Genomic DNA, 20864 nt, shown 5'->3' with positions numbered 1-20864 from the left:
CCCCTTCATATATGGTCACACGCTTTCACACGAGCTTGATAGACAGCTCTCATACTCAAATCACACGAAATTCAAATCGAGTCAGGAAAGATATGTTATTTTTGTATCGTGATTATACAATATTCAGAATGCAGATTGAATGGATGTGTATGTGCGTGAGTGTCGAAAACCAGATGTAAGCAAAGAAAAATGCGGCGCCTCTATATCCCTTAGTCGATCTCCTCCATGGCAGACGTTGCGGCAGCTTCTGAGGCAGCAGGAGCCTCAGCAGCAGGCGCTGGTTCTGACTCCTCCTCGTCGACATCAAGACCCAACCTGAAACGCATGTTCAGTATAAAAATACTCCATTACAAATGCAAAACACTCACGAAATCATACGGTTGATGCGCTTGGCGAACGATGTTGGGTCCTCGAGCGAGAAGCCAGAAGTGAGGAGAGAGGTTTCGAAGAGCAGGTAGGTCAAGTCGCGGACAGACTTGTCGGCCTTGTCCTCAGCAACCTTGCGCTTCAATTCCTTGATGATGGGGTTCTTGGGGTTAAGTTCAAGCGTCTTCTTCGAAGCCATGTACGAGGACATTGACGAGTCACGGAGGGCTTGCGCTTTCATGATACGTTCCTGAATGTTGATGATGAGAATGGACGATTAACCTTCGTGAAATGGAGATACTTACCATGTTCGACGACCAACCGAATTGGCCAGTAACGAGGACACAAGGGGAGTCGGTGATACGGTTGGAAACGACGACCTTCTCTACCTTGTCGCCGAGAGCTTCCTTGACAGCAGCACAGAGGTCGCTGAAAGCAGCGGTTTCGGCGTCACGGGCCGCCTTCTCCTCATCAGTCTCCTCGAGCTCGAGCCCTTCCTTCGAGACACAGACGAGCTTCTTGCCCTCGAACTCCTTGAGCTGTGTGATGGCGTATTCGTCAATGGGATCGACAAGGAGCAGGACTTCGAAGCCCTTCTGCTTGAGGACCTCGAGGAAGGGCGAGTCACGGACAGCGGCGAGCGATTCACCGGTGAGATAGTAGATCGTCTTCTGTACCTCGGGCATGCGTGTGATGTAGTCTAATCCGGAGCATTCATTAACGATGGTCTAGACAGTCTTAGTGCATGAGATACGTACCTTTCAAGGAGATCTGCTCATCGGAGGACTTCGTGGAGTAGAATCGGAGGAATTCAGCGAGCTTGCTTCGGTTCTGGGCGTCTTCGTGGATACCGAGCTTCAAGTTCTTGCCAAAGGACTCGTAGAACTTCTTGAAGTTGTCCTTGTCCTCAGCGATCTCGGAGATCAGGTCGAGGCACTTCTTGACGATGTTCTTGCGGATGACTTTGAGAATCTTGTTTTGTTGGAGGGTCTCACGGGAGATGTTGAGAGGGAGATCTTCAGAGTCGACGATACCCTTGACGAAGTTGAGGTACTCGGGAATGAGTTCCTCGCAGTCGTCCATGATGAAGACACGGCGGACATAGAGCTTGATGTTGTTGCGCTTCTTCTTTGACTCGAAGAGATCGAAAGGTGCACTGTGACGCTGTCAATGACCTTGCACATAACGCAAAATCGAAAATAACATACCGCTTAGGGATGAAGAGGATAGCCTTGAACTCAAGCTGACCCTCAACCGAGAAGTGCTTGACGCCAAGGTGGTCCTCCCAGTCGTTGGTAAGACTCTTGTAGAAGGCGGCGTATTCCTCGTTCGTGATGTCCTGGGGGTTACGCGTCCAAATGGGCTTCGTCTTGTTCAACTCTTCGTTGGTGGTCTCCTGCTGCTTGATCTTCTTCGTCTTCTTCTCCTTTGGCTTGTCGTCATCGTCTTCGACTTCTTCGATCTTGGGCTTCTCAGCGTCCTCCTCTTCCGCGACTTCCTCGTCGTCTTCAACCTCCTATAATATTAAGTAAATATTAGGCACGTGCTCCCGCCCAAAAAGATCAACACTAACCTTCTCGACCTCCTTGGTCACTGCGAGCTGGATGGGGTAGGAGATGAATTCGGAGTGCTTCTTGACGATGTCCTTGATCTTCTTCTCCTCGAGGTATTCGACCTGATCTTCCTTGAGGAAGAGACGCATCTCGGTACCACGTCCGAGAGGTGGGTTGACGGTGTCGAGGGTGATGGTGAAGGTGCCACCGGCGGCAGACTCCCAGATGTACTGTTCGTCGTCGTTGTGTTTTGTGATGACCTGCACTCGCTCGGCGACGAGGTACGCAGAGTAGAAACCGACACCGAATTGACCGATCATAGAAATATCGGCACCGGAGTTGAGAGCCTCCATGAAGCCCTAAGCGATCAGAGATGTTAACATCCGGAGCTCAGCAGAAGATTAAAATAAAACCGTAAAACCCACTTTTGTGCCAGACTTGGCGATCGTGCCCAGGTTGTTAACCAAGTCGGCCTTGGTCATACCGATACCGGTGTCACGGATGGAGAGTACTTTGTTCTCCTTGTCGGGGACGATGCGGATGTATAGATCCCGGCCAGTCTCGAGGACAGACGGGTCCGTCAGCGACGCGTAACGGATTTTGTCGAGAGCATCAGAGCAGTTAGAGATCAGCTCGCGAAGGAAGATCTCCTTGTTGGAGTAGAAAGTGTCTTTACAAACGCGTCAGCACCGTTAACGCAAGATGCAGTGGAAGGACGCGTACTGATGATCAAGTCCAAAAGCTGGCTGATCTCAGCTTGGAATCCGAAGCTTTCTGTCGACATGTTGCTGCAAAGACACTGATAAGAAGGCGAGATCAGTGGCAGATTAGGGTATGGCACTCACTTGGTGGGGTTTGCGATGGGGAGGAGGTGGAGGTAATGGAAGTAACAAAGATGAAAGAAACGGTGAAGATACCATCGCCCTTGCGCGCCTTTATAAATTCTAGCAGTATCGTTCTGGAAGTTTCGGTGATCATCCTGTGGAAAGTGCTAGAACGATCAGCTCAATAATTCCTCAATTTGGACGGTGAGAATATCGATTAGGGCGCCTAACCAACTTGAAGTAAGTTATATCCCGACTACCTATTACACGTACAGCACTGGGCTGGCTCTGGGTTCAGAAATAAGTCCTCTCTTACCAGAGACCTGACCCTTGAGCAACTCCACCATCGCCCGCAGCTCCTCTATCTCTTCCCTCATCTCAGAGTTATCATCTCTCAACCTCGTATTCGTCGAGATCAACCGCTGCTTCTCTTCAGTGAACTGCTTTAACTGCTCTTCGCCCAAATTGAACCGTGATGTAGGCGGCTGCGGCTGATCCAACTGTGCACGTAACTCATCGATTTCTGCCTGCTGTATTCTGGAAATTGCGATACATCAATACAGCCCAAGCCAGAAGTTTGTTTGGCGGCATCGCACCTGATGGTTCCTTCAGACTGTATCGCCGCCTGTTGGTAGCTTTCTAAACGCAATTCCATCTGCTTCCACCCGTTTCTCATGAGTTCAATTTGTTCGCCACGGTCGTTAAATTTCTGGAAATCTTCCTCCCTAAAGGTAAAGGTTGCGTAATTAAAGAGTCTACCGATGATTCATAGAACATACCACAGTCTCTGCATCCTAATGTGCTGCTCGATCTGCTTTTCGTAATCCCGGAGACGGTCGATTTTATGTTGGTTCTCCGTTATTTGTGTTTTGAGCTTGAAAACTTGGTCTTTAGCATCACTGAGTAAGCTCTCCTGCGCTTGGAATAATGTCTGGTCGCGGTAAGGTTCGAGTTCTAAATTTGGGAGTAACGAGGAAAGGCACCTTTGCTTGATTCTCCGCAGTCCGTAAAGCTGCGGCCTCAGTTATCCACGACTTCTTCTCTTCCCTAAGTTCGCGCAGCTTGCTCTGGAGTTCGGTATTCCAATCAGCGTATTTGTTCTTGGCTGAAGACGCCTGTGCCTTATGCTCCTTGAGTTCGGCCTCTAGACGGACTACCTGAGCCCTGTATTTTCTGAGTTTGTTGAACTGAAATGCGGGAGTGAATATACCATTGTCACAGATATATACATTCACTCACCAGGCCCTGCCGCTCTGCCTCGGCGTTCTTTGATAGCACACGATCATGATACAACCTACCAATATGTTTGGCATTTTCCCGAGACAGCCACTGCTCGAGGTTGAGTTCGTTTCGTAGTAGTAGCACTTCCCTCTGCAACGCAGAGATGGCCTCAGGAACATGGGAGGATTGGTCCTCGGGTAGTGACTGCTGTGGGGGTGAGCTGCGAACATCGCGGGGCGTATCGGTGCGATGGAATAGTCGTCTCGTCCATGCCGAGGTCGGCGCCAGTATTTCGACATTTGCATCGTATCTGAGAGCGACGGAGGTGGAAATCATGTCTTCCAATGATATCACCGTCTGCCTCTCGGATTCCCTCGTTATATGGAAATCATCGGATATACCCTCTTCCGAGGCTTCAGAGCCGTGGGTTGTCGAGACCGTTTCTGATGCAGTGGCGTCTACACGAGCACGCAGGCTAACCGTGGCATTCCGTAAATCAAGCAAGCTCGCCTCGCTGACGATGCCCGCAACGTCATGTTGGGACCAGAAGTTAGGCTCAGCCATTTCCGCTGCAGCATCCTGCCACACGATAGACGGATGGCACGCATGACTGCGAAGGAGACTCTAGAACTCCCTTGAGAATGCAGCTCAATCAATAGCTTGTTGACTAAGACAATCACCTCGCTTTTACTTCTGATCTTGTTCTCGTCTAGAACGTCTTCCCAGTTGGCGGTGTACGGACAGACGAGGTTGTTTGCGGTAAGATGCCCCACAGGCTTCCTAAGGAATAGAAGGACATTACATGGGAAAAGGTAATACAGCATGGTGAAGAATTGTCGAGGGGAAGGAGGGGATGATGAAGTGGATTCAAAAGATAGCTCCAGCCGCTGCCATGCGTGGTCAGCTCGAAGCTGCAGAGAATCCTCCATGCTGGGCTCTAGTACTTCCGCGTCCGCACTATAATCGTCGTCGGGATCATCGAGGTGCGTGGATGGTGGCCTTTCCTTCCAACACATCATTCTGGCAAGGATGGCGAAGAGGCTCGGTAGCATGTTCTCCAGTTCGTCGTTTGCATGTACCGCGAAAATGGGGAGGATTTTGACGATCAGCGTGAGGGCAATATTGCAGACCGTCGAGGATTTATCCAATAATAGACAGGATAATAAACTGGTCATGAGGGGATGAGGAGCAAGGATACTTGCAGATTGCTGAAATGGTGGCTCAGAGGTATAAAGATTGAGGAACATAAGTAATTGTAGTCGTGCGGAGGGTGCCGAGAAGTGCATGTACACTTCAGTCATGAGGTCCTGCCTAAAGTTCGTCGATCTGAACAGAGTACAGCAGGAAGTCACTCGCCTGTGGGTGCTCTGCTCCGTATTTCAGTAGGATATCTTCCAAGTTGGCTTTCCAACACGCGCGTGACTCCTTTTGCTCTTGATCCAACTCAGCCCATTCGAGTATATCACCCCCCGAACCTTCATTAAACGCGTCGAGTAGATACAGGTCCATCAGCCTCCTCCGCAACTCGCTAGGCATCGCCTTCTTTCCCGCTCGTGATCCATCGTCACTAGAGGTATCGGGATCTGGTTGTTGTAGTGCATGTATTATTAGTTCCTTTGCATGCTTGACGGCTACTTTAGGTAGCTTCGGTTCGCGTAGAGCAGGTCGTAATACGAGGTCAAACCAAGACGATATGATCGAGATTGGTGGGGTGATAGGACATAGATGGAAGAGCACCGCCAGGAAGACCTCTAGGTGATAAGGAGAGTGGTCCGCGCATTCGTCGTGGATAGTTTGGAGTTCATCGTCGAGATCAGAGTCATTCGTGTTTTCAGAATCCGCAGAAGTTGCGAGCACGAGATCGTCTACAGTCGTCAGTAATTGAGTCAGGGAAACGCTCTCATTCTTATCCAGAACCGCGCGCAGTTGTCGCAGGAGTAGGGACTGCGGCATGGACAGAGTCAAGGACACAAGGCCTCTGGCAGCCACAAGGAGCCACAATGGCAAAGGGCAAGAATCACGCTTCACCTACCCCTAGAACGCAGCACAGCCACCACATGGCCGTCCTTACTTCCAAGTTCCTAACACACGATCCTAAGAGGTAAATTCAAAGCAATGTAGGTTATGTTTCTCGACTTGGAGAAGAAACTACTTCGTCCTGAAATAGAACCAATCATTGAAGATCGTCAATCACCCTTTGAGGCTTGCTCTCATCAACAGAGTGACCGTTGCCTCGGAACGATAGGGGAAAGGGGCAACGCTTGTTTGGATTGAAGGGGTTAACCAAGCCAAAGTAAACAACGCGCTATCCGTCGTCGTCGTGTCCAACAGCGAGCAAAAGGACCCTTGGATAAGTCGCGTTACAGGTGAGCCCTCTAGAACCCATGTCCGACCGCAATCCCTTTCTGCGAAGACTCTGTCGCTCGCGCCTTCGATGGATGCATCGTGGACACGTTGGCTGACTGCCCTTTCTCGCAGATGTCACACATTGAAGAAGTAGCATCCGACCACTCCGATCACGACCATGATCACGACGACCATGAGCACGACCAGGAGGAGGACCCCACTTCCGCTGCCGCTCTCGACAAAATCCAGTCTCGTTCCGAGCGCAAGGCCCGTAAGGCTCTGCTCAGCCTTGGCTTGAAGAGGGTTCCCAACATCACCCGAGTGACGCTGCGAAGACCGAAGAATGTAGGGCACATACTATCAGGCTGGAGAGAATCAACTCAATGCTTCCAATAGGTCCTCTTCGTCCTCGCTTCCCCGGATGTATACAAGTCTCCAAACAGCGACTGCTACATCGTCTTCGGCGAGGCCAAGGTACGCTAGGTTGCCATCTTACTCTTGAACCATATTCATTTGTCACAAACATAGATGGAAGACATGAACTCCCAAGCCGGGCTCGGGGCTGCTCAGCAAATGCCTTCTGGTGGAGGTGTTCCTGAACTCGAGCGTTCTGCCGCTGGTGGGGCCGACGACGACGACGACATCCCAGAGCTCGAGGCTCCTGAAGACGATGGTCCCGTAGATGAGACGGGTATTGACCAAAAGGACATCGACCTTGTCATGCAGCAAGTCAACTGCTCGCGTGCGAAGGCTGTCCGCGCACTCAAGGATTCAGGAGGAGATCTCATTAATGCTAGTACGTGCTTCTTCATTCTTTTTAGTTTCAAAGTTCTGACAGCCTACTTTTGCAGTCATGGCTGCTAGCGAGTGATCTTTCTTGACCTTCTTTTGTTGCTATCTTTGGATTGAAAATACACATCATTGTTGCATTTTGCTATATTTGACCGTTCTCCCAAAGTCTCAGTTCCACATAATAATTGGATCGCTCCCATCCGTCCTGCACGACTTCAACACCCCTCGTTCCAGGGTCCCCATTTGACGATTCTCGATCTACCAGCATCCCCAATTCCGTTGCTGCTTCGTGCACCAAAGCGGAGAGTTCTCCTTCTGCAAACATATGGTAATATCGGTTGTAGACTTGACTTTGAGTTTGTACACTGTCTGCTTCTGACTTTTTCTGAGTCGATAGTACCCAGGGCACGAAGACATCCTGGCCCGCCCGCGTTTCGTTGTCCTTGGGTATTTGCCGTTTCGACAGTTCATCTTGATCAATGGCCCATACGTAGATCAAAACTCGACCGTGGTTCGGTGAAACCGCCTGCAACGTCCTCTGTACGTCGCCAAAGGTGATCAGTTAACAGATCATCCGACGACGCAAGTCCTCCTACCTGCACGGCCAGCTTTCGACGCTCGTGGGTTGCCAAGTGATGGATAGTTGCAATTGAGATACAGTAATCCTAAGACAGCATTTGAACGATCCTTCTATAGACGGGAATTTGTTTCTTACGAATATACCTCTCCTCCAAGGGTTATCAAGCACATCGCCTCTAACAACCTCTCTGATCACATCTGTACCACCTGCGGTCCTGGCTGCATTCAGTAGGTTTTGACTGCGATCCATTCCAATCGTCATTAGACACCCAGGTCTGTCCGCGGGCAACGGTAGATACTTTCCGTTGCCTGTCCCGGAATCCAATCCAACCCATCCCGTTGGCAAACTAGCTAAGAAACAAGCGATTATCGGCCACGGCTGAAAGATATATCGATTGTGAAGATCTCCATGCCAAAGAATACGAGTCTCGGGGTACCTTATACCTCGTTGAAGAGAAATGACCCGCAATTTGCTCATACACTTCATGGACGTGCAACTGCTCGTATTTCTGTGCGTCTTGGTCTACGACAGTCGCTTCGACCTTTGGGGGCATGGTGGTCACGGATGAAGAGAGGATGATAGTCAGATATCACAGGAATTCTACAGGAAACCCATCTCTTCGTCAAGGATCTGCCTGAATCGACTTCCATCCATCGCAGGGAACTTGCGCAACTCTGATGGAACCAAATCCCTGATCACTTGAGATAATTCACTGCGTGGATCCAGCATCAGGAGGCGAACCAAAGGGCCGCTGTTAACTGACCTTGGGTCGACGCTCGACCGTAGCAAATATGACTGCTCGCTCAGAGCTCGAGCTAATTCTTGCTGGTGGTTATCCAGCAGTGTTGGGTTCGGTACCACGATCAATGGTTTGTCCCTCCTTAGCACATCTAGGATAGTGCCCGAGCCTAAGGAATTGTCAGCTTGTGCATTATCTACGTTGAAAGTGCAGTACCAGCATGGCTAACGATGAGGTCTGCATTCTCGTACTCCTCCTCGAGCGATGGCTTGAATTTCCACAACTCGATGTCCACCCCTTCTCTCCTCATTTTCGTCTTTCCCTCATTTGGCACAGGTTCATCAGTCCGCGAGTTTCCGCACTGGACTACCAGACTCGTGTAGCCCTTCGCCTGTAGACACTGCAGCACATCGGCCGAAAGAACAGCCTGGATGAGCGCGTCGAACTTGGTTGAGCCGACTGTGACAAACACAAGCATGGCTAATTTGTGCACAAAATGGAAAATCTCTGGATTATTGATCTAACGACACCTGCTTTCGAACTTTTACGTGGCAATGGGCTATACTCTCTGCGTGCTAGGTGTGTGGCGATTCCTCATATCGACGACGCGAGGGTCTGATAGTCGCGTTGCGGCGTTGATTAGGATGTGGAACGATGGGCATCGCGATATTGTCTGGCGTCGTGGCCAGTTTGGAACCACATCGCAACAAAAGCGACTTTCCGAAGTGGGAATCGCATACTCCTGGCACTTTGACCCCCGTGAACACCCCAGATGTCACAGTGCCGACCAGATTCATCGCCTGTGTCAGCAAGGAGCAAAGTGGGAAGAAGCTGACCGCGACATTCGCCAATCTCGGAAGACAGGTCGAGATCGTGGTGTCGAATAATCTGTGGGCGGTCCAGCAGGCTGATGTTATTCTTCTATGGTATGTATCTTGCCTACAATATCGCGTCCCCCTATTCAAAGGAGGTGGGTAGTTGCAAGCCTCAGCTCGCCCATACGATCCTGGAAGAGCCAGGAATGAGGCAGGCCTTGGACAGCAAGCTCCTGATCAGTATCCTCGCTGGTGTCACCCTTTCCCAACTCAACGAATGGATTCTCCCATCTACGACAGTCATACGAGCAATGCCCAACACCCCTTGCAAGGTAACACCTAATCCTGTTGCTGTATCATTGTGTTGCTGATCCCCAGGTGTTAGATACGAGAAGGAATGACCGTCGTCTCACCAATCCCAGAATCAGCGGAAGCAGAGAGGGACACCGCGAGAATATTGAAGATCTTCTCCTCGATCGGAAGATGTAGATTCTTAGAGGAGAAACACTTCGATGCGTGCACCGCGCTATCTGGTTCTGGTCCCGCTTTCGCCTGTATATTCCTCGAGGCAATGGCTGACGGCGGGGTGATGATGGGCTTGCCTAGAGCGGAAGCTTTGGAATTAGCTGCGCAGAGTGCGTCCTATCTGTTGCCTTTCGTTCGAGATGTCTTCTGACGGCAAAATAGCACTCCAAGGTGCAGCTCGGATGGTATTGCAAGTGGGAGCGCATCCTGCACAAATAAAGGATGCAGTTACTAGTCAGTATAGAATCACGAATCAACGAACTCGGATTGACACTTCCCTCTCTAGCCCCGGGAGGGTGCACGATTGCGGGTCTACTTGCTTTAGAAGACGGACGAGTACGTTCCACCATCGCACGAGGCATTCAGATTGCTACAGAACGAGCAAGCGAGCTTGGACAACCAGGCAAGAAGTAGGCATGCAAATATCATATTATCAATGTATCAAAAACATGTATGTGCCTGCGTCCCAGCAACGCTCAAACTTTTGGAAGCGAGCGTTGATGAGGACAGGTCGAAAGTACATATGTACCCTCGGAATCATTCATCTCGCTCTCATAAAATGAGAACAGTCGTGTGGGTATACAACGCTGTCCAGAGTGTTGAAGAGCATTTCGTTGGAATCGATGGCACTGAAGCAAATAACACAAAACGTATATTGATTCTGTCGAATACTGAGGAATGTCAGTGATGACGGGGCCGCCTTGGGAAGTAGTACTCACCATCCTAACTTACGGAACGTAGCTTGGGCTATTTACCTACGAATGTATGTCCCTTGACTTCGGAGGGGGCTGGCGATGAATCGATGTTCGATGGCCCGCGAACCACGTCGCGAAGGGGGATATTATCTCGCTCAGATTAATGGGCGCAAGTCCGTGTGTTATCGAACAGGCGCCAAAGTGAAGACAGAGCTTTCCAAAGGTACTTTCGGTTCACGCGGGGACGAAGGGAAAAGGTATAGCAGTGGAATAGAATACACGAAAAACTGGGTGTCGTGTCAGTGCAAACGCATCGAAAGAGGCGGCGGCTTCACGTACCTAACAACCAATTTATCACCGATCTTGAGGAGAAATAGGCCAGCGATTCAGTACAGATGGAGCGTAGATGGTGGGGGAAGCACTCACAGAAATCCAATGTCTCGTCTGACCTTTTGACCGTTTGCTAAGGGAAAATTGAGTTTGAAAACTTCGCAAAAGCAGAGCCAAATAACGTACTTTCCACGCCTCTTCGAAGTCAACAGGTAGTATGACGTATCGGTTCTTGCGTACAGCTGCAAAGGGCTCTCAATAAATACAAGAGATTAAACAATCGTAGAAAGTACCTTGAAGGCCAGCAGCTTGTACGATAGATGCAATTTCTGCTGACGATAGGCGATCTGGCCGCGAAACGTCTGAAAGAGAAAGAGATTGTATGAGTGACAATTGAAAGTTTGAAGCAAACGGCCTTACAATCTTCCAAGTCAACGTCAGGGCCAAGGTTCATCTTGCCAGTGACGGTTTGGAAAATGAGACGCCTTTCTCGCCGTGACGGGAGGGGGAATTCAATCTTTCGGTCCAGTCGTCCAGGCCGAAGCAGGGCAGGATCTAATGTATCTGCTCGATTCGTAGCCATGATGACCTTGACGTTACTGCCTTGGTCGAATCCATCCATTTGGTTCAGCAACTCCAGCAGGATACGTTGAACCTCTCGATCGGCACCGGTCTGGGCATCGAAACGTTTGGTAGCGATAGCGTCAATTTCATCAATGAAAATGATAGACGGTGCGTTTTCTCTAGCGAGACGGAAGACGTCTCGGACCATTCGAGGACCTTCACCAAGGTACTTCTGCACGAACTCACTGCCCACCACACGGATGAAAGAAGCCGTGGTGTGATGTGCTACGGCCTTGACCAACATAGTCTTACCCGTGCCTAGAGAATCATCTATCAGTACTTCGAACGTTTCATCCGACCAGGTAACTTACCAGGAGGGCCATAAAGCAATACGCCACGAGGAGGGTCGATACCAATCTTCTTGTAGAGGTCGAAATGCGTCAGTGGCAACTCGACGGCCTCACGGATTTCTTGTTTTTGTGAATCCATGCCTCCGACGTCTTGGTATGCTACATCGGGCTTCTCCTCCTTCCCAAGCATCGATATAGACGAGTCAGCTTCTGGCGGAAGAATATCAACAAGCGCGTTTGAATGACGGTGTAGAGCAACAGAGGATGAGGGTTTGAGAAGTTCGCGGTCGAGGGTGGATAGAATGCGGACGACATAGTTTGAGCCCGTCGTCGAGCCAACGATGGCCGTATGCTGGTCTATCGGCTCCAGGAATTGTCCAATAACGAGTGGGACGGACTGAATCCGTTTGACCTCTTCTTGCGCCCGAATGAGTTCGCGCTTTAAGTTCATCTGCTCATCCTTGATGTAGCTCTCCTGAATCTCCAGCATCTCGAGGTGGCGGGTCAGCTTTTTGTACTTGATGTACAAATCCTCCTCCTGCAACTCCTGGTATAAGGCCGTCTTCTCCGTCACGACGGATTCGAAGGTCGGTTCCTAGCGTGCACACCGTCAAGCACGACAACAAGACGAGTAGTCGCGCGCACTCACCTCCTTGCTCAGTTCGATACCTATTTCATCCATTGTGGTTGGTCGTTGCGGTGAAAGCTGAGTCGGTGAAGTGCTGCAAGTTGCAAGACGCGTAATGTCAGGTCGTGGGAAGAATAGAGTCCCAAATAGTCCTCACGCTCACTTCGTCGGAAGGTCCTTCAACTATACTTGGGCTTGAGGGCCGATGCTAGGAGCACGGCATGTACGAGACCGTTGAAGACTGGTGCATACTCAACACTTGGGACACATATATCTGGGTCATGTTCAGAATCCCCAATTGCAACTATCTGAACTTTGGTGCTTCATACCTTGTTTTGTTGCATCTTGCACTGCATAAGGGATGTTGGCAACTATTGTAGGCCATTCCCCACACTAATTACACTCTCTCAAGCTGTTTTAAGTGCTGCTTTGCAGGTTGGGCCTCATCGCCCAACCTACGGTTGGCCTCATTCGGCCCCTGGTTAGTTTTGGGTGCCCTATCAGGGGGTATCAAGGGGGCTCACATGACCACTTACTTGCAGCGAAGTCTGGCGCTCACCCCAGCCAATCAGAAGAGAAAGAGCTTTTTTTGGAGCAAATAAAGTCAAACATCCAGACAGCCAATAGCGGGCTGAGAAATCCTGGCCGAACCAATGAGATCGCTGTTCCTAGCTCCTTGTTGGACCCTGTCCCAAAGTTTCAGAGCACTTCATACTAACGAGCCTCCATTCCATTACGGTCTCGTAATACTCACCATGGCCCATATCGTAACACCGTTGGACCAGCCGTCGAACTACAAGGACTCGCAGTCAAAGGTGGACCGGCAAAAGCATACTGACCTTCTCGCAAAATCGACCACCCTATATGTGCGCTCTCCGCTTTCGGCTTGTCCTTGCCATTCTCACTGGCACTCAATCTCACTCCTTGTATAGATTGGTAACTTGAGTTTCTACACAACAGAAGAACAGATTTACGAGATATTCTCGAAATGTGCTAGCTCGGAGGATGGAGGGGGAATCAAGCGGATAATTATGGGGCTTGACCGGAATACGAGGTTGGTATATCGTCGTCAGTCATGTACACATATGTCTAATAAACTCTATTAGGACACCCTGCGGGTTTTGCTTTGTTGAGTACTACACCCATGCAGAGGCCCTGGCCAGTATGCGATACGTCAGCGGAACGAAACTGGACGAGCGGATAATTCGTTGCGACTTGGATTTGGGTTATAAGGAGGGCCGACAATTTGGACGCGGTAAAAGTGGTGGTCAGGTAATGTTGTTTCTGTCCATGCAAGCACGTCTATTGATAATAACTCAAACCTAGGTTCGCGACGAACACAGACAAGATTACGACCCAGGCCGCGGCGGCTGGGGCGCCCAAGCTCAACGACTGGAAATGGAGAGACGAAGAGAAGTGGAAGAGAGATACGCGGACGCCCAGGATGGGGTTGGTGCGGTGGCTGGTGGTGGAGATGACTGGAAGGACAACAGCGGCAGCGGTGTTACCGACAGCAAGAAACGAGCGAGGTCTCCAGACGATGACGGAGAAGGTCGAATGGTGAGTAATATTAACATTATATATTCTATCTATGCTGAAGTTTTCCAAGGGCCAGCGCGCGCGTATCGACGAGGATATTGAAGCCGAGCGGATGTAGACGAATCTCTATTCACTGCCAGTTGACGTTTCAACCGTGTTCCGACCGTTTGAGAGGGAGCCTCGACATTCTTCAATATATGATATTCGCTCGCATCATAAAATCAGACCCATGGCGCTCGGGTTGAAAGTGCCGTAGATTTAGTCGTCGTACCAGCCGGTGGGCTTCTGATTCGGACTTCATATGTATTAGCCATTTTGAAACTTTCGAGTCTTCCTCCCTTTGTTATCATTATTACCATGTAGTAGACACTGAAAGTACTGAGAACTTACGAGTGAACCCTCATTATGTCTGGACCTTGATCCAATTCAGCAAGTTTGAAACCTGTTAGAAGCTCCCGGAAAATGTCGCTGTGGATTCTTAGAGGAAGGCCCCAGACAACCACATTCTTTCCGTTATTTGGAACACCACCATTTGGGCCGTCTCCAGTGACAGCTCCCCGTTCAGCCGCGTCCGTTCGCCCTTTGCTGCCTCGCTGCCTCGCCTGTGACTCTTGTGCTTCTGATGACGACAAAAGTACAGGCTCGGAATCGATTGGTAGGCCAACCAATGTCAGCTTCTCGAGGGCTTTCAAGTTCTGGCGGAGGTAACTGTTGTGAACGAGGGTGAGGAGGGCGCGATTGGTGGGACGGAAACCGCGGTATATTATTGCAACTAACGGCAAAAGGTGAGCTGGAGGTTTCGTAGCATTCTAGCGGTACTCACCATCTGAGACACCCTGTAGCCGAGCATGGCCAAGGGCCCTGCGGATGTCTTTCGGTGTGGTCGTCGATGGTACTTTTTGAAGTTCAATGTGTACGCATCTGTCCCAAGCTGGAACCGAGTGTTAGACATGAGGGGGCAAACACGGAGCCACTCACTTTCTTTGTACGCCCTAGAGGCCTCACCAAGGCCAGCAGCGAACCGGCGAACTTGAGCAGCCATACTGAGGTAGGCGTCGAGATGGCACGGAAATAAACGCGCCTTGTGACGCAGTCACGGTAGTCACACTTACTTGTACGTTGTCTTCCACCACGATGTCATCAAGAGGTGACTACCGCAGACGCGACCGCAGCTGGGAGAAGGGGGACCGAGAGCGTTCGCACAGGAGTGAACGCGGCGGACGAGGTGGAAGAGGGGGTAATTATCGAGATGAACCTCGCAGACGAAGCAGCCGCTCACGAAGTCCGCGCAGAGGCGAACGGGATAGAAGGCACGACTCCGGTATGTGTCTACCTTTGATTCTAGTCTAGCTGAGAATGATTGATATACATGATGGCTTTCAGATAGACGCGAACATGGTCCAGACAAAGACTATGACCGTGTAGATAAATCACGATACAGCAGAGACGATCACCACAGACGGGACGATAGACGAGACCGTGAAAGAGATGTCGACCGTCGGGACCGTCGAGAACCATCACGGAGAGACCACGAGAAGCCCTCACGAGTCGAGGATACTGTTCAGGACCAACCCCCGAAGGCAACACCACCGCCCGCTCAGAATGACACTCGGGACCCAAAAGGTAAGCCTACGGCCTTCAACATCATGCTTGGCCCTAACGAACCACCCCAGATCATATGGATGTGGCGGAGGAGGGGGAAACTGAGGAAGTTGAACAGGACGACTCTGCTATGATGGCAATGATGGGTATGAGTGGATTTGGCACCACTAAGGCATGCTGTCAGTCTCTTTGTGAGCCACCCCGAATTAACGATAGCATCTCCTAGGGTAAGCAAGTCGAGGGCAACCAAGAAGGCGGCGCAGACATCAAGAAGATTAGGACATGGCGACAATATATGAACAGGTATGTCTCAAACTCACTGTTCGCACATGTCGGAGGCTGACTTTGGCTGTAGACGCGGAGGTTTCAACAGGTTAGTATTGGCTTCGTCAATTATGTCGCTCCTACTCAGCACTTTCGTAGGCCACTTGACAAGATCAAGTAACAAGCTTGCGATCAAGTCGTTGTATTACGCCAATCTTATCTTCTAGGGAAATATCAGGCTGTGTTCATTTCCTTCTCCAGCTCCCAGTCTTCAGTCCCACTGACTTCTTATTTCGAGGCACGATGTACCTTTCCTTGAGTGTTGCAATGAATGAAATAATATGGGAACTAGCTACAATATACACAGCGTCCATGCTGGACAATATTGTAATTGTAAACGACAGTAGCAATCACGGTAGCGCTCAACTTCTACAATAGGCGATCCAACTTAGAAACCGTGCAGCTTGATGGTCTTCTTGTCTATACCGTTCTCGGTGAGGAAATTGGAGATCTTGAGTCGCTGATCGCCTTGAAGCTGGATGACTTGACCCATCTCCTCATCCTCGACAAGTGTGCCGTTGCAGGCGAATTCCTACAGGACAAGAATCAGTAAACGCCCAAACTGAGACACATCATCGAGCAACTGCAATGGTCATGTACCTTCTTGAAGGCCTTGAGTAACTTCTTCGCATCATATTCTGCGCAAGAGTTAGAGCTGCCGCCCTGGATAATGATCGGCGATAATCTCACCTGTGGGCAACCCCTGCAGCGTGGTCAAGGTCTTTCTTCCATTGCGTTGTTGGATACGGATGTGGATGTAGTTCTGCTGGGACCCTACGTCCTGATTGTTTCCTAAATCACCCTCGTCTGCGAACGGATCTGCACCCCACGATGCATGAGTAAGCTGGTTCGCCTGGCGGGCGAAGGGCGGGCCTACCGAAAGCGGTGAGATTCTGCACGCTCATGCGACGATATACACGGAACAATAAAGAGACGAAGGAAGAACTGAGTGGAGGTTGGTGCTGGGAGAGGAAGGATGCGGACTGGAAGATGAAAGGCTGATAGCTGTGCTCCGAGTAATACGAGGGATGTTTGTAGCTGTTTGATCTAAATGGGTTCAACTTGCCTCCGAGAAAATTGCAGAGCACTGGCACACTGCTGTGACCGCTTTTAAACGACTAGAACCTGGATGGCGCCTGTGCAGAGCGGGGCGAAGAAGAAACGGCCGCCAACGTTCCAACACTTTCCGGAGAAAAGAGGTCGGCCGAGCTGTTCGCTCATACACACGAGTTGCGCTCTAATTTCTGCTATCATGGATCAGCAAGGGCTCTGAAGAAAACTTGGGTCGAGACTGCCAAAATTAAGAGCCAATGGAAAGCAGAGAAACGGAAAGCCAATTTGCTCGGTGCTGCTCGACCGGCGCAAGATGATGTTGAAGAAGATGGAAACGACTCAGAAGTACAAGACGACCTCGCGGACTCGCAGGTCACGAGCAACCAGTCGAAGCGAGATCCCCAGACATTCATAGCTGAGGCAATACCGCATCGTGATTCACAACCTTCAGGTTCCATGTCTTTACCGAAGCGAAATAAATCATCTCACTCCCATCCGCAAACTCATCCTCGGCAAGGCAGTTCCAGTCACAGCAGTGCGCAGAAGCCACCCAAAGCCCCAGCCCCACATCCATCGAATAGGCAGGCAACTGGGCGTACGAAGCAGAAGCCGACTTTTACACACACACGACATGGACAGCCGAACATGGGTCTGCGCATGGGGGCGATGCTGGAGAAGATCAAGAAAGACTTCGCATGACGCTGACGAAGATAGTCGCAGTACTACGCATAATTTCGTTATCGTACAATGAAACACGATGATCGAAGTCCATCTAAGTGTCGGACTGCATCGCTTTACTTGATTCACCTTCTGCGTTTTCCGATTTCACGAAGCGATCTTCCAAGGCGGGGAATAATGGCCTGGCTCCAGAATTGGGGCCGACAGTAGTGACTGCGCTGAGAGCAGTTGGATGATCACTCATATGTCCTGGGCTCGGATCGTCGAGTTCGTCGACAAGACCAAGGGACTTTGTCTCCGGAGTTTCTGACGTTCCACCAGTGACAAGTCCTGCTGTCGGAAGAACAAGCGGGGATGGTGGGGGGCTTCGAGACTTGGATCTTCTCGCGTCCTCATGTAAGAACGGGATCGGTGAGAATAACGGTGTTGCAGGTGCGTTCAAGGATGAAGTTCCAGTCGATAAGACCGTGCGAAGAGTAGGCTCCGTCTCGTTACTTGGGGGAATCGGGAAGGCGTCCCATGTAGACGTGACAAGCATCGATTTTTCAACCGCGCGAAGGTATTTACCTATGCAGTTGTAGTGCTGTTGCGGATTCACTACAAGTTCGCATAGACGCTGCACAGTGAACGGTGGGTTGCTAGGGATCCGTAGGTGCGCGAGTCAGGCGTGATAATAAGAGTGACATACGTATCAAAGGTATGCAGTTGCGCAAAAATGTACTCCTTCATTTCGTCAATCTGTGCATTGTTCATGTAGTTCACTGGGGCTGCCACTGCGGTTCCATTTGGGCTGGTTTTACGTGGCGGAAATGGGGGTAACTTCAGACCACCCGAGGCCAGTGATATCGGTGTAAATGGCCGGGGTGTGGGAGGCGATTGATTCGTACTCTCATCCGTCAGGAAGAGGGCGATGTTCTGGGATCAAATTGCACTTTATCAGACGCCTAAGGGCATGGAGACGCGTACCTTTTCGATCTTGTATTTAATTATGTCGCGCAGCTTAGACCATTCGAAGCTACACGCTTCATAATGACTGTCGCGGACGAATAATCAGGATGACAGTTCACTCACTCAACAACGTCGGTGGAAGCAATTTGCTGCAGCAACGCGTCGTAATCTGGCGCACTGCGTGATAAAAGTGTTGATAGTGATTTGAGGAGGAGGATTACTGACCAGGAACCCACTCAAAGTCTGAGGCGATGCTGCAGGCGTTGTCCGAGCTCATGATGGTCTTGGGCCAAGACCAACTGGAGCTGCGGCACTAAAATAACACGTAACAAGCGTTACGCACTGTCACACGCTAGGCTTGGGTTGGATCCATGGCCTACTACCAACTCGACGAACCCCACCTCCCCCCCCTCTCCCAACGTATCCGCGAATTCATCCCGATGAGGACGCTCTTCGCCAGACCCCCCAATGCTGAGCCAAAGAGGCCCCCCATTACCCCGGCAAGGCGCAGGAAGCTTTTGCTCTCTTACGCTCCTGATTGGTTAGTGTTTGGCACACGACCTCAAAAGGCTCTTTGATTGACGAACAGAACAGGATTCTTACTATTGTGCTGGCGTATGTGATTGCTGCACGCTCACCATCGTTGGCTGACCTCACAACCAGCGCATTGTTCTTTTTGCTCGACAAAATTGACGGCTTCAAGCGTGAGTTCTCGCTTGAGGATACATCGTGGGTGGCGTGGATTTAAGCTCGTATGACCGCATTGCTGAACTCTATCGTATAGATTGCGACACCCGTGAGTGCTTTGACTTTGAATTCAACGGCGGGAACTCAACAACCTGTGGACTCAGATACGCAGAACATGAACGTGTACCTGTAAGCCTTTGATTTCCCCAGTGATTGATACACTATTGACGTTGGCGCCAGAATCTCGCATTGATATTTATATGTTTTGTCGCGCCTGTGGTGCTATTGCCTATTATTAACTTGTTGACGGTGCGCTCATGGTGGGATCTGCACAACTGTACGTCTGCTCCCGAGATCGTGATGTGTTGTACTGACTGCCTCCCAGCGTGGTTGGGCTGTGCGTAGACAACTGTCACCTTTGTAATATCCCCTGATGGTCTCCTCGCAGTGGTTCTCGGCCTAAGTCTCACAGGCGCAGTAACGCAATTTACCAAGGTCACCGTTGGGCGTCCTCGGCCAGGTGTGTGGCGTTTCCGGCTTTCTTTGGGCGTTTACTTAGGCTATCACAGACGTCATTTCCCGTTGCCAGCCTATACCAGGCTCTGTTGACCCGACATACGGCTTGTCAACCTTCAATATATGCACACAGACGGACGAGGCCATCTTGCGCGACGGGTTCAGGAGTTTTCCCAGCGGGCACTCCAGCTGTACGTCTAAATTTATTCATCGTCGCCCATGACTTATGCCGATTAGTGTCATTCGCGGGTCTCGGGTTCTTATCGTTCTATCTTGCTGGGAAGCTGCATTTATTCGACAAGAGGGGGCATGCGGTATACTTGGTCACCTTCCATGCTTCTGCTCCGCTGACCATGGTTTCAATCCTTTAGGGTAAGGCTTGGCTTGCATTGCTGCCGTTCTCTGGAGCAGCACTAGTTGCCATATCTCGGACTATGGACTATCGCCGTAAGCTATAGCACACGGTCCATCGAAACTCCACTGACGACCTCCGCAGATCACTGGCACGATGTCCTAGTTGGTTCTATTCTGGGGAGTGTGCTTTCCTTCTTTGCTTACCGCCAATACTACCCCGGTCTATCCACCGAGTTATCTCATAGGCCTTATTCGCCCCGGATTAAACGTGAAGAGGACGATATATTACCTGTGCACTCACACTCCCGTGATGACAGTGTTTCTACGGAGCTTGCCTTCCGTACCCCTTCTGCCCCTCCTGGCACCGGGCGACCCGCGCGGTACGGGTACAGAGAGACAGCAGAAGATACCGCCTACTACCCACCTGACCACCTGGAGAGCACCGTCCCCCGTCCCAATCCTGGCTCATTGGAGGAGATCTGGGAAGAAGAGCCTAGAGATGGTCGTGATTCCAATACACCTACGCTCATTACCGAAATGGAACGCAGGCGGAGGCAAGAAATGGCGCAACAATAATGCTCCGCTAATGACCTCACCCTCGTTCGTCCCACATCCACCCCAATAGTTCAGCTCGACATGTTTGCATTACGGACATCTTCACTGCAAGTAATATAGACCAGTCGTTGTATCACTGAAGTTTTAATCAGGCCTAATGCATGTTATGTAGTTATCATGATGCTCGTTATTTGATCCACTTCTGCATTTGCATATTCAACGAGCGAGGGGTGCCTTTGTTGATGATGCAGTCGCCAGTGCTGAAGCATGATGAACACAA

At 50.5% G+C, this 20864-nt stretch overlaps 13 protein-coding genes across 13 annotated transcripts; 6 read left to right on the top strand and 7 right to left on the bottom strand.

Annotated features, from left to right (window-relative positions):
* Window positions 1-209: 209 nt before the first annotated feature.
* On the bottom strand, window positions 210-5917 carry HSP90 (heat shock protein 90; the record flags this gene model as incomplete). Its single annotated transcript, XM_036770389.1, is given in 17 exon segments — window positions 210-315; window positions 369-616; window positions 672-1066; window positions 1125-1522; window positions 1575-1882; window positions 1940-2278; window positions 2345-2589; window positions 2643-2707; window positions 2765-2898; window positions 2975-3003; window positions 3060-3280; window positions 3340-3468; window positions 3523-3674; window positions 3727-3930; window positions 3983-4588; window positions 4645-5290; window positions 5304-5917. 17 exon segments carry the CDS (start codon window positions 5915-5917, stop codon window positions 210-212), a joined length of 4839 nt encoding a protein of 1612 aa, XP_036636234.1.
* A 525-nt stretch (window positions 5918-6442) lies between these two features.
* EGD2 (GAL4 enhancer protein) lies at window positions 6443-7181 on the top strand (the record flags this gene model as incomplete). Its single annotated transcript, XM_036770388.1, has 4 exons — window positions 6443-6655; window positions 6707-6784; window positions 6839-7106; window positions 7162-7181. The coding sequence occupies 4 exons, from the start codon at window positions 6443-6445 to the stop codon at window positions 7179-7181; spliced, it is 579 nt and encodes a 192-aa protein (XP_036636233.1).
* Window positions 7182-7244: 63 nt separating this feature from the next.
* Window positions 7245-8235, bottom strand: TRM9 (tRNA methyltransferase, has a role in tRNA modification; the record flags this gene model as incomplete). The annotated part of the gene is made up of 4 exons (XM_036770387.1): window positions 7245-7640; window positions 7699-7767; window positions 7818-8060; window positions 8119-8235. The coding sequence occupies 4 exons, from the start codon at window positions 8233-8235 to the stop codon at window positions 7245-7247; spliced, it is 825 nt and encodes a 274-aa protein (XP_036636232.1).
* A 47-nt stretch (window positions 8236-8282) lies between these two features.
* Window positions 8283-8899, bottom strand: ALG13 (N-acetylglucosaminyldiphosphodolichol N-acetylglucosaminyltransferase catalytic subunit alg13; the record flags this gene model as incomplete). The annotated part of the gene is made up of 3 exons (XM_036770386.1): window positions 8283-8394; window positions 8446-8590; window positions 8638-8899. 3 exons carry the CDS (start codon window positions 8897-8899, stop codon window positions 8283-8285), a joined length of 519 nt encoding a protein of 172 aa, XP_036636231.1.
* A 76-nt stretch (window positions 8900-8975) lies between these two features.
* On the top strand, window positions 8976-10175 carry PRO3 (delta 1-pyrroline-5-carboxylate reductase; the record flags this gene model as incomplete). The annotated part of the gene is made up of 6 exons (XM_036770385.1): window positions 8976-9000; window positions 9065-9347; window positions 9400-9568; window positions 9622-9871; window positions 9924-9995; window positions 10048-10175. The coding sequence occupies 6 exons, from the start codon at window positions 8976-8978 to the stop codon at window positions 10173-10175; spliced, it is 927 nt and encodes a 308-aa protein (XP_036636230.1).
* A 515-nt stretch (window positions 10176-10690) lies between these two features.
* On the bottom strand, window positions 10691-12382 carry RPT3 (26S proteasome regulatory subunit 6B; the record flags this gene model as incomplete). Its single annotated transcript, XM_036770384.1, has 7 exons — window positions 10691-10743; window positions 10883-10919; window positions 10973-11028; window positions 11080-11148; window positions 11207-11668; window positions 11722-12295; window positions 12350-12382. 7 exons carry the CDS (start codon window positions 12380-12382, stop codon window positions 10691-10693), a joined length of 1284 nt encoding a protein of 427 aa, XP_036636229.1.
* Window positions 12383-13083: 701 nt separating this feature from the next.
* Window positions 13084-13985, top strand: CBC2 (nuclear cap binding complex subunit; the record flags this gene model as incomplete). Its single annotated transcript, XM_036770383.1, has 5 exons — window positions 13084-13194; window positions 13261-13382; window positions 13435-13600; window positions 13655-13888; window positions 13938-13985. The coding sequence occupies 5 exons, from the start codon at window positions 13084-13086 to the stop codon at window positions 13983-13985; spliced, it is 681 nt and encodes a 226-aa protein (XP_036636228.1).
* Window positions 13986-14253: 268 nt separating this feature from the next.
* On the bottom strand, window positions 14254-14909 carry PC9H_000727 (uncharacterized protein; the record flags this gene model as incomplete). Its single annotated transcript, XM_036770382.1, has 3 exons — window positions 14254-14639; window positions 14691-14798; window positions 14846-14909. The coding sequence occupies 3 exons, from the start codon at window positions 14907-14909 to the stop codon at window positions 14254-14256; spliced, it is 558 nt and encodes a 185-aa protein (XP_036636227.1).
* A 92-nt stretch (window positions 14910-15001) lies between these two features.
* Window positions 15002-15914, top strand: PC9H_000726 (uncharacterized protein; the record flags this gene model as incomplete). The annotated part of the gene is made up of 6 exons (XM_036770381.1): window positions 15002-15188; window positions 15251-15490; window positions 15541-15648; window positions 15706-15772; window positions 15825-15842; window positions 15893-15914. 6 exons carry the CDS (start codon window positions 15002-15004, stop codon window positions 15912-15914), a joined length of 642 nt encoding a protein of 213 aa, XP_036636226.1.
* Window positions 15915-16181: 267 nt separating this feature from the next.
* Window positions 16182-16698, bottom strand: SUI1 (Eukaryotic translation initiation factor eIF-1; the record flags this gene model as incomplete). The annotated part of the gene is made up of 4 exons (XM_036770380.1): window positions 16182-16325; window positions 16394-16431; window positions 16484-16612; window positions 16671-16698. 4 exons carry the CDS (start codon window positions 16696-16698, stop codon window positions 16182-16184), a joined length of 339 nt encoding a protein of 112 aa, XP_036636225.1.
* A 224-nt stretch (window positions 16699-16922) lies between these two features.
* PC9H_000724 (uncharacterized protein) lies at window positions 16923-17545 on the top strand (the record flags this gene model as incomplete). The annotated part of the gene is made up of 2 exons (XM_036770379.1): window positions 16923-16992; window positions 17055-17545. 2 exons carry the CDS (start codon window positions 16923-16925, stop codon window positions 17543-17545), a joined length of 561 nt encoding a protein of 186 aa, XP_036636224.1.
* Window positions 17546-17618: 73 nt separating this feature from the next.
* PC9H_000723 (uncharacterized protein) lies at window positions 17619-18749 on the bottom strand (the record flags this gene model as incomplete). Its single annotated transcript, XM_036770378.1, has 5 exons — window positions 17619-18162; window positions 18213-18439; window positions 18491-18557; window positions 18596-18649; window positions 18709-18749. 5 exons carry the CDS (start codon window positions 18747-18749, stop codon window positions 17619-17621), a joined length of 933 nt encoding a protein of 310 aa, XP_036636223.1.
* Window positions 18750-18843: 94 nt separating this feature from the next.
* Window positions 18844-20605, top strand: PC9H_000722 (uncharacterized protein; the record flags this gene model as incomplete). The annotated part of the gene is made up of 11 exons (XM_036770377.1): window positions 18844-19013; window positions 19067-19201; window positions 19257-19268; window positions 19324-19348; window positions 19400-19496; window positions 19545-19556; window positions 19608-19679; window positions 19729-19866; window positions 19913-19989; window positions 20047-20122; window positions 20172-20605. 11 exons carry the CDS (start codon window positions 18844-18846, stop codon window positions 20603-20605), a joined length of 1248 nt encoding a protein of 415 aa, XP_036636222.1.
* Between the last annotated feature and the right edge of the window lie 259 nt (window positions 20606-20864).

The sequence above is a fragment of the Pleurotus ostreatus genome (assembly GCF_014466165.1).
Source record: "Pleurotus ostreatus strain PC9 chromosome Unknown scaffold_1, whole genome shotgun sequence".
NCBI classification, from domain to species: domain Eukaryota; kingdom Fungi; phylum Basidiomycota; class Agaricomycetes; order Agaricales; family Pleurotaceae; genus Pleurotus; species Pleurotus ostreatus.
This window is presented reverse-complemented; position numbering and strand designations above follow the sequence as displayed.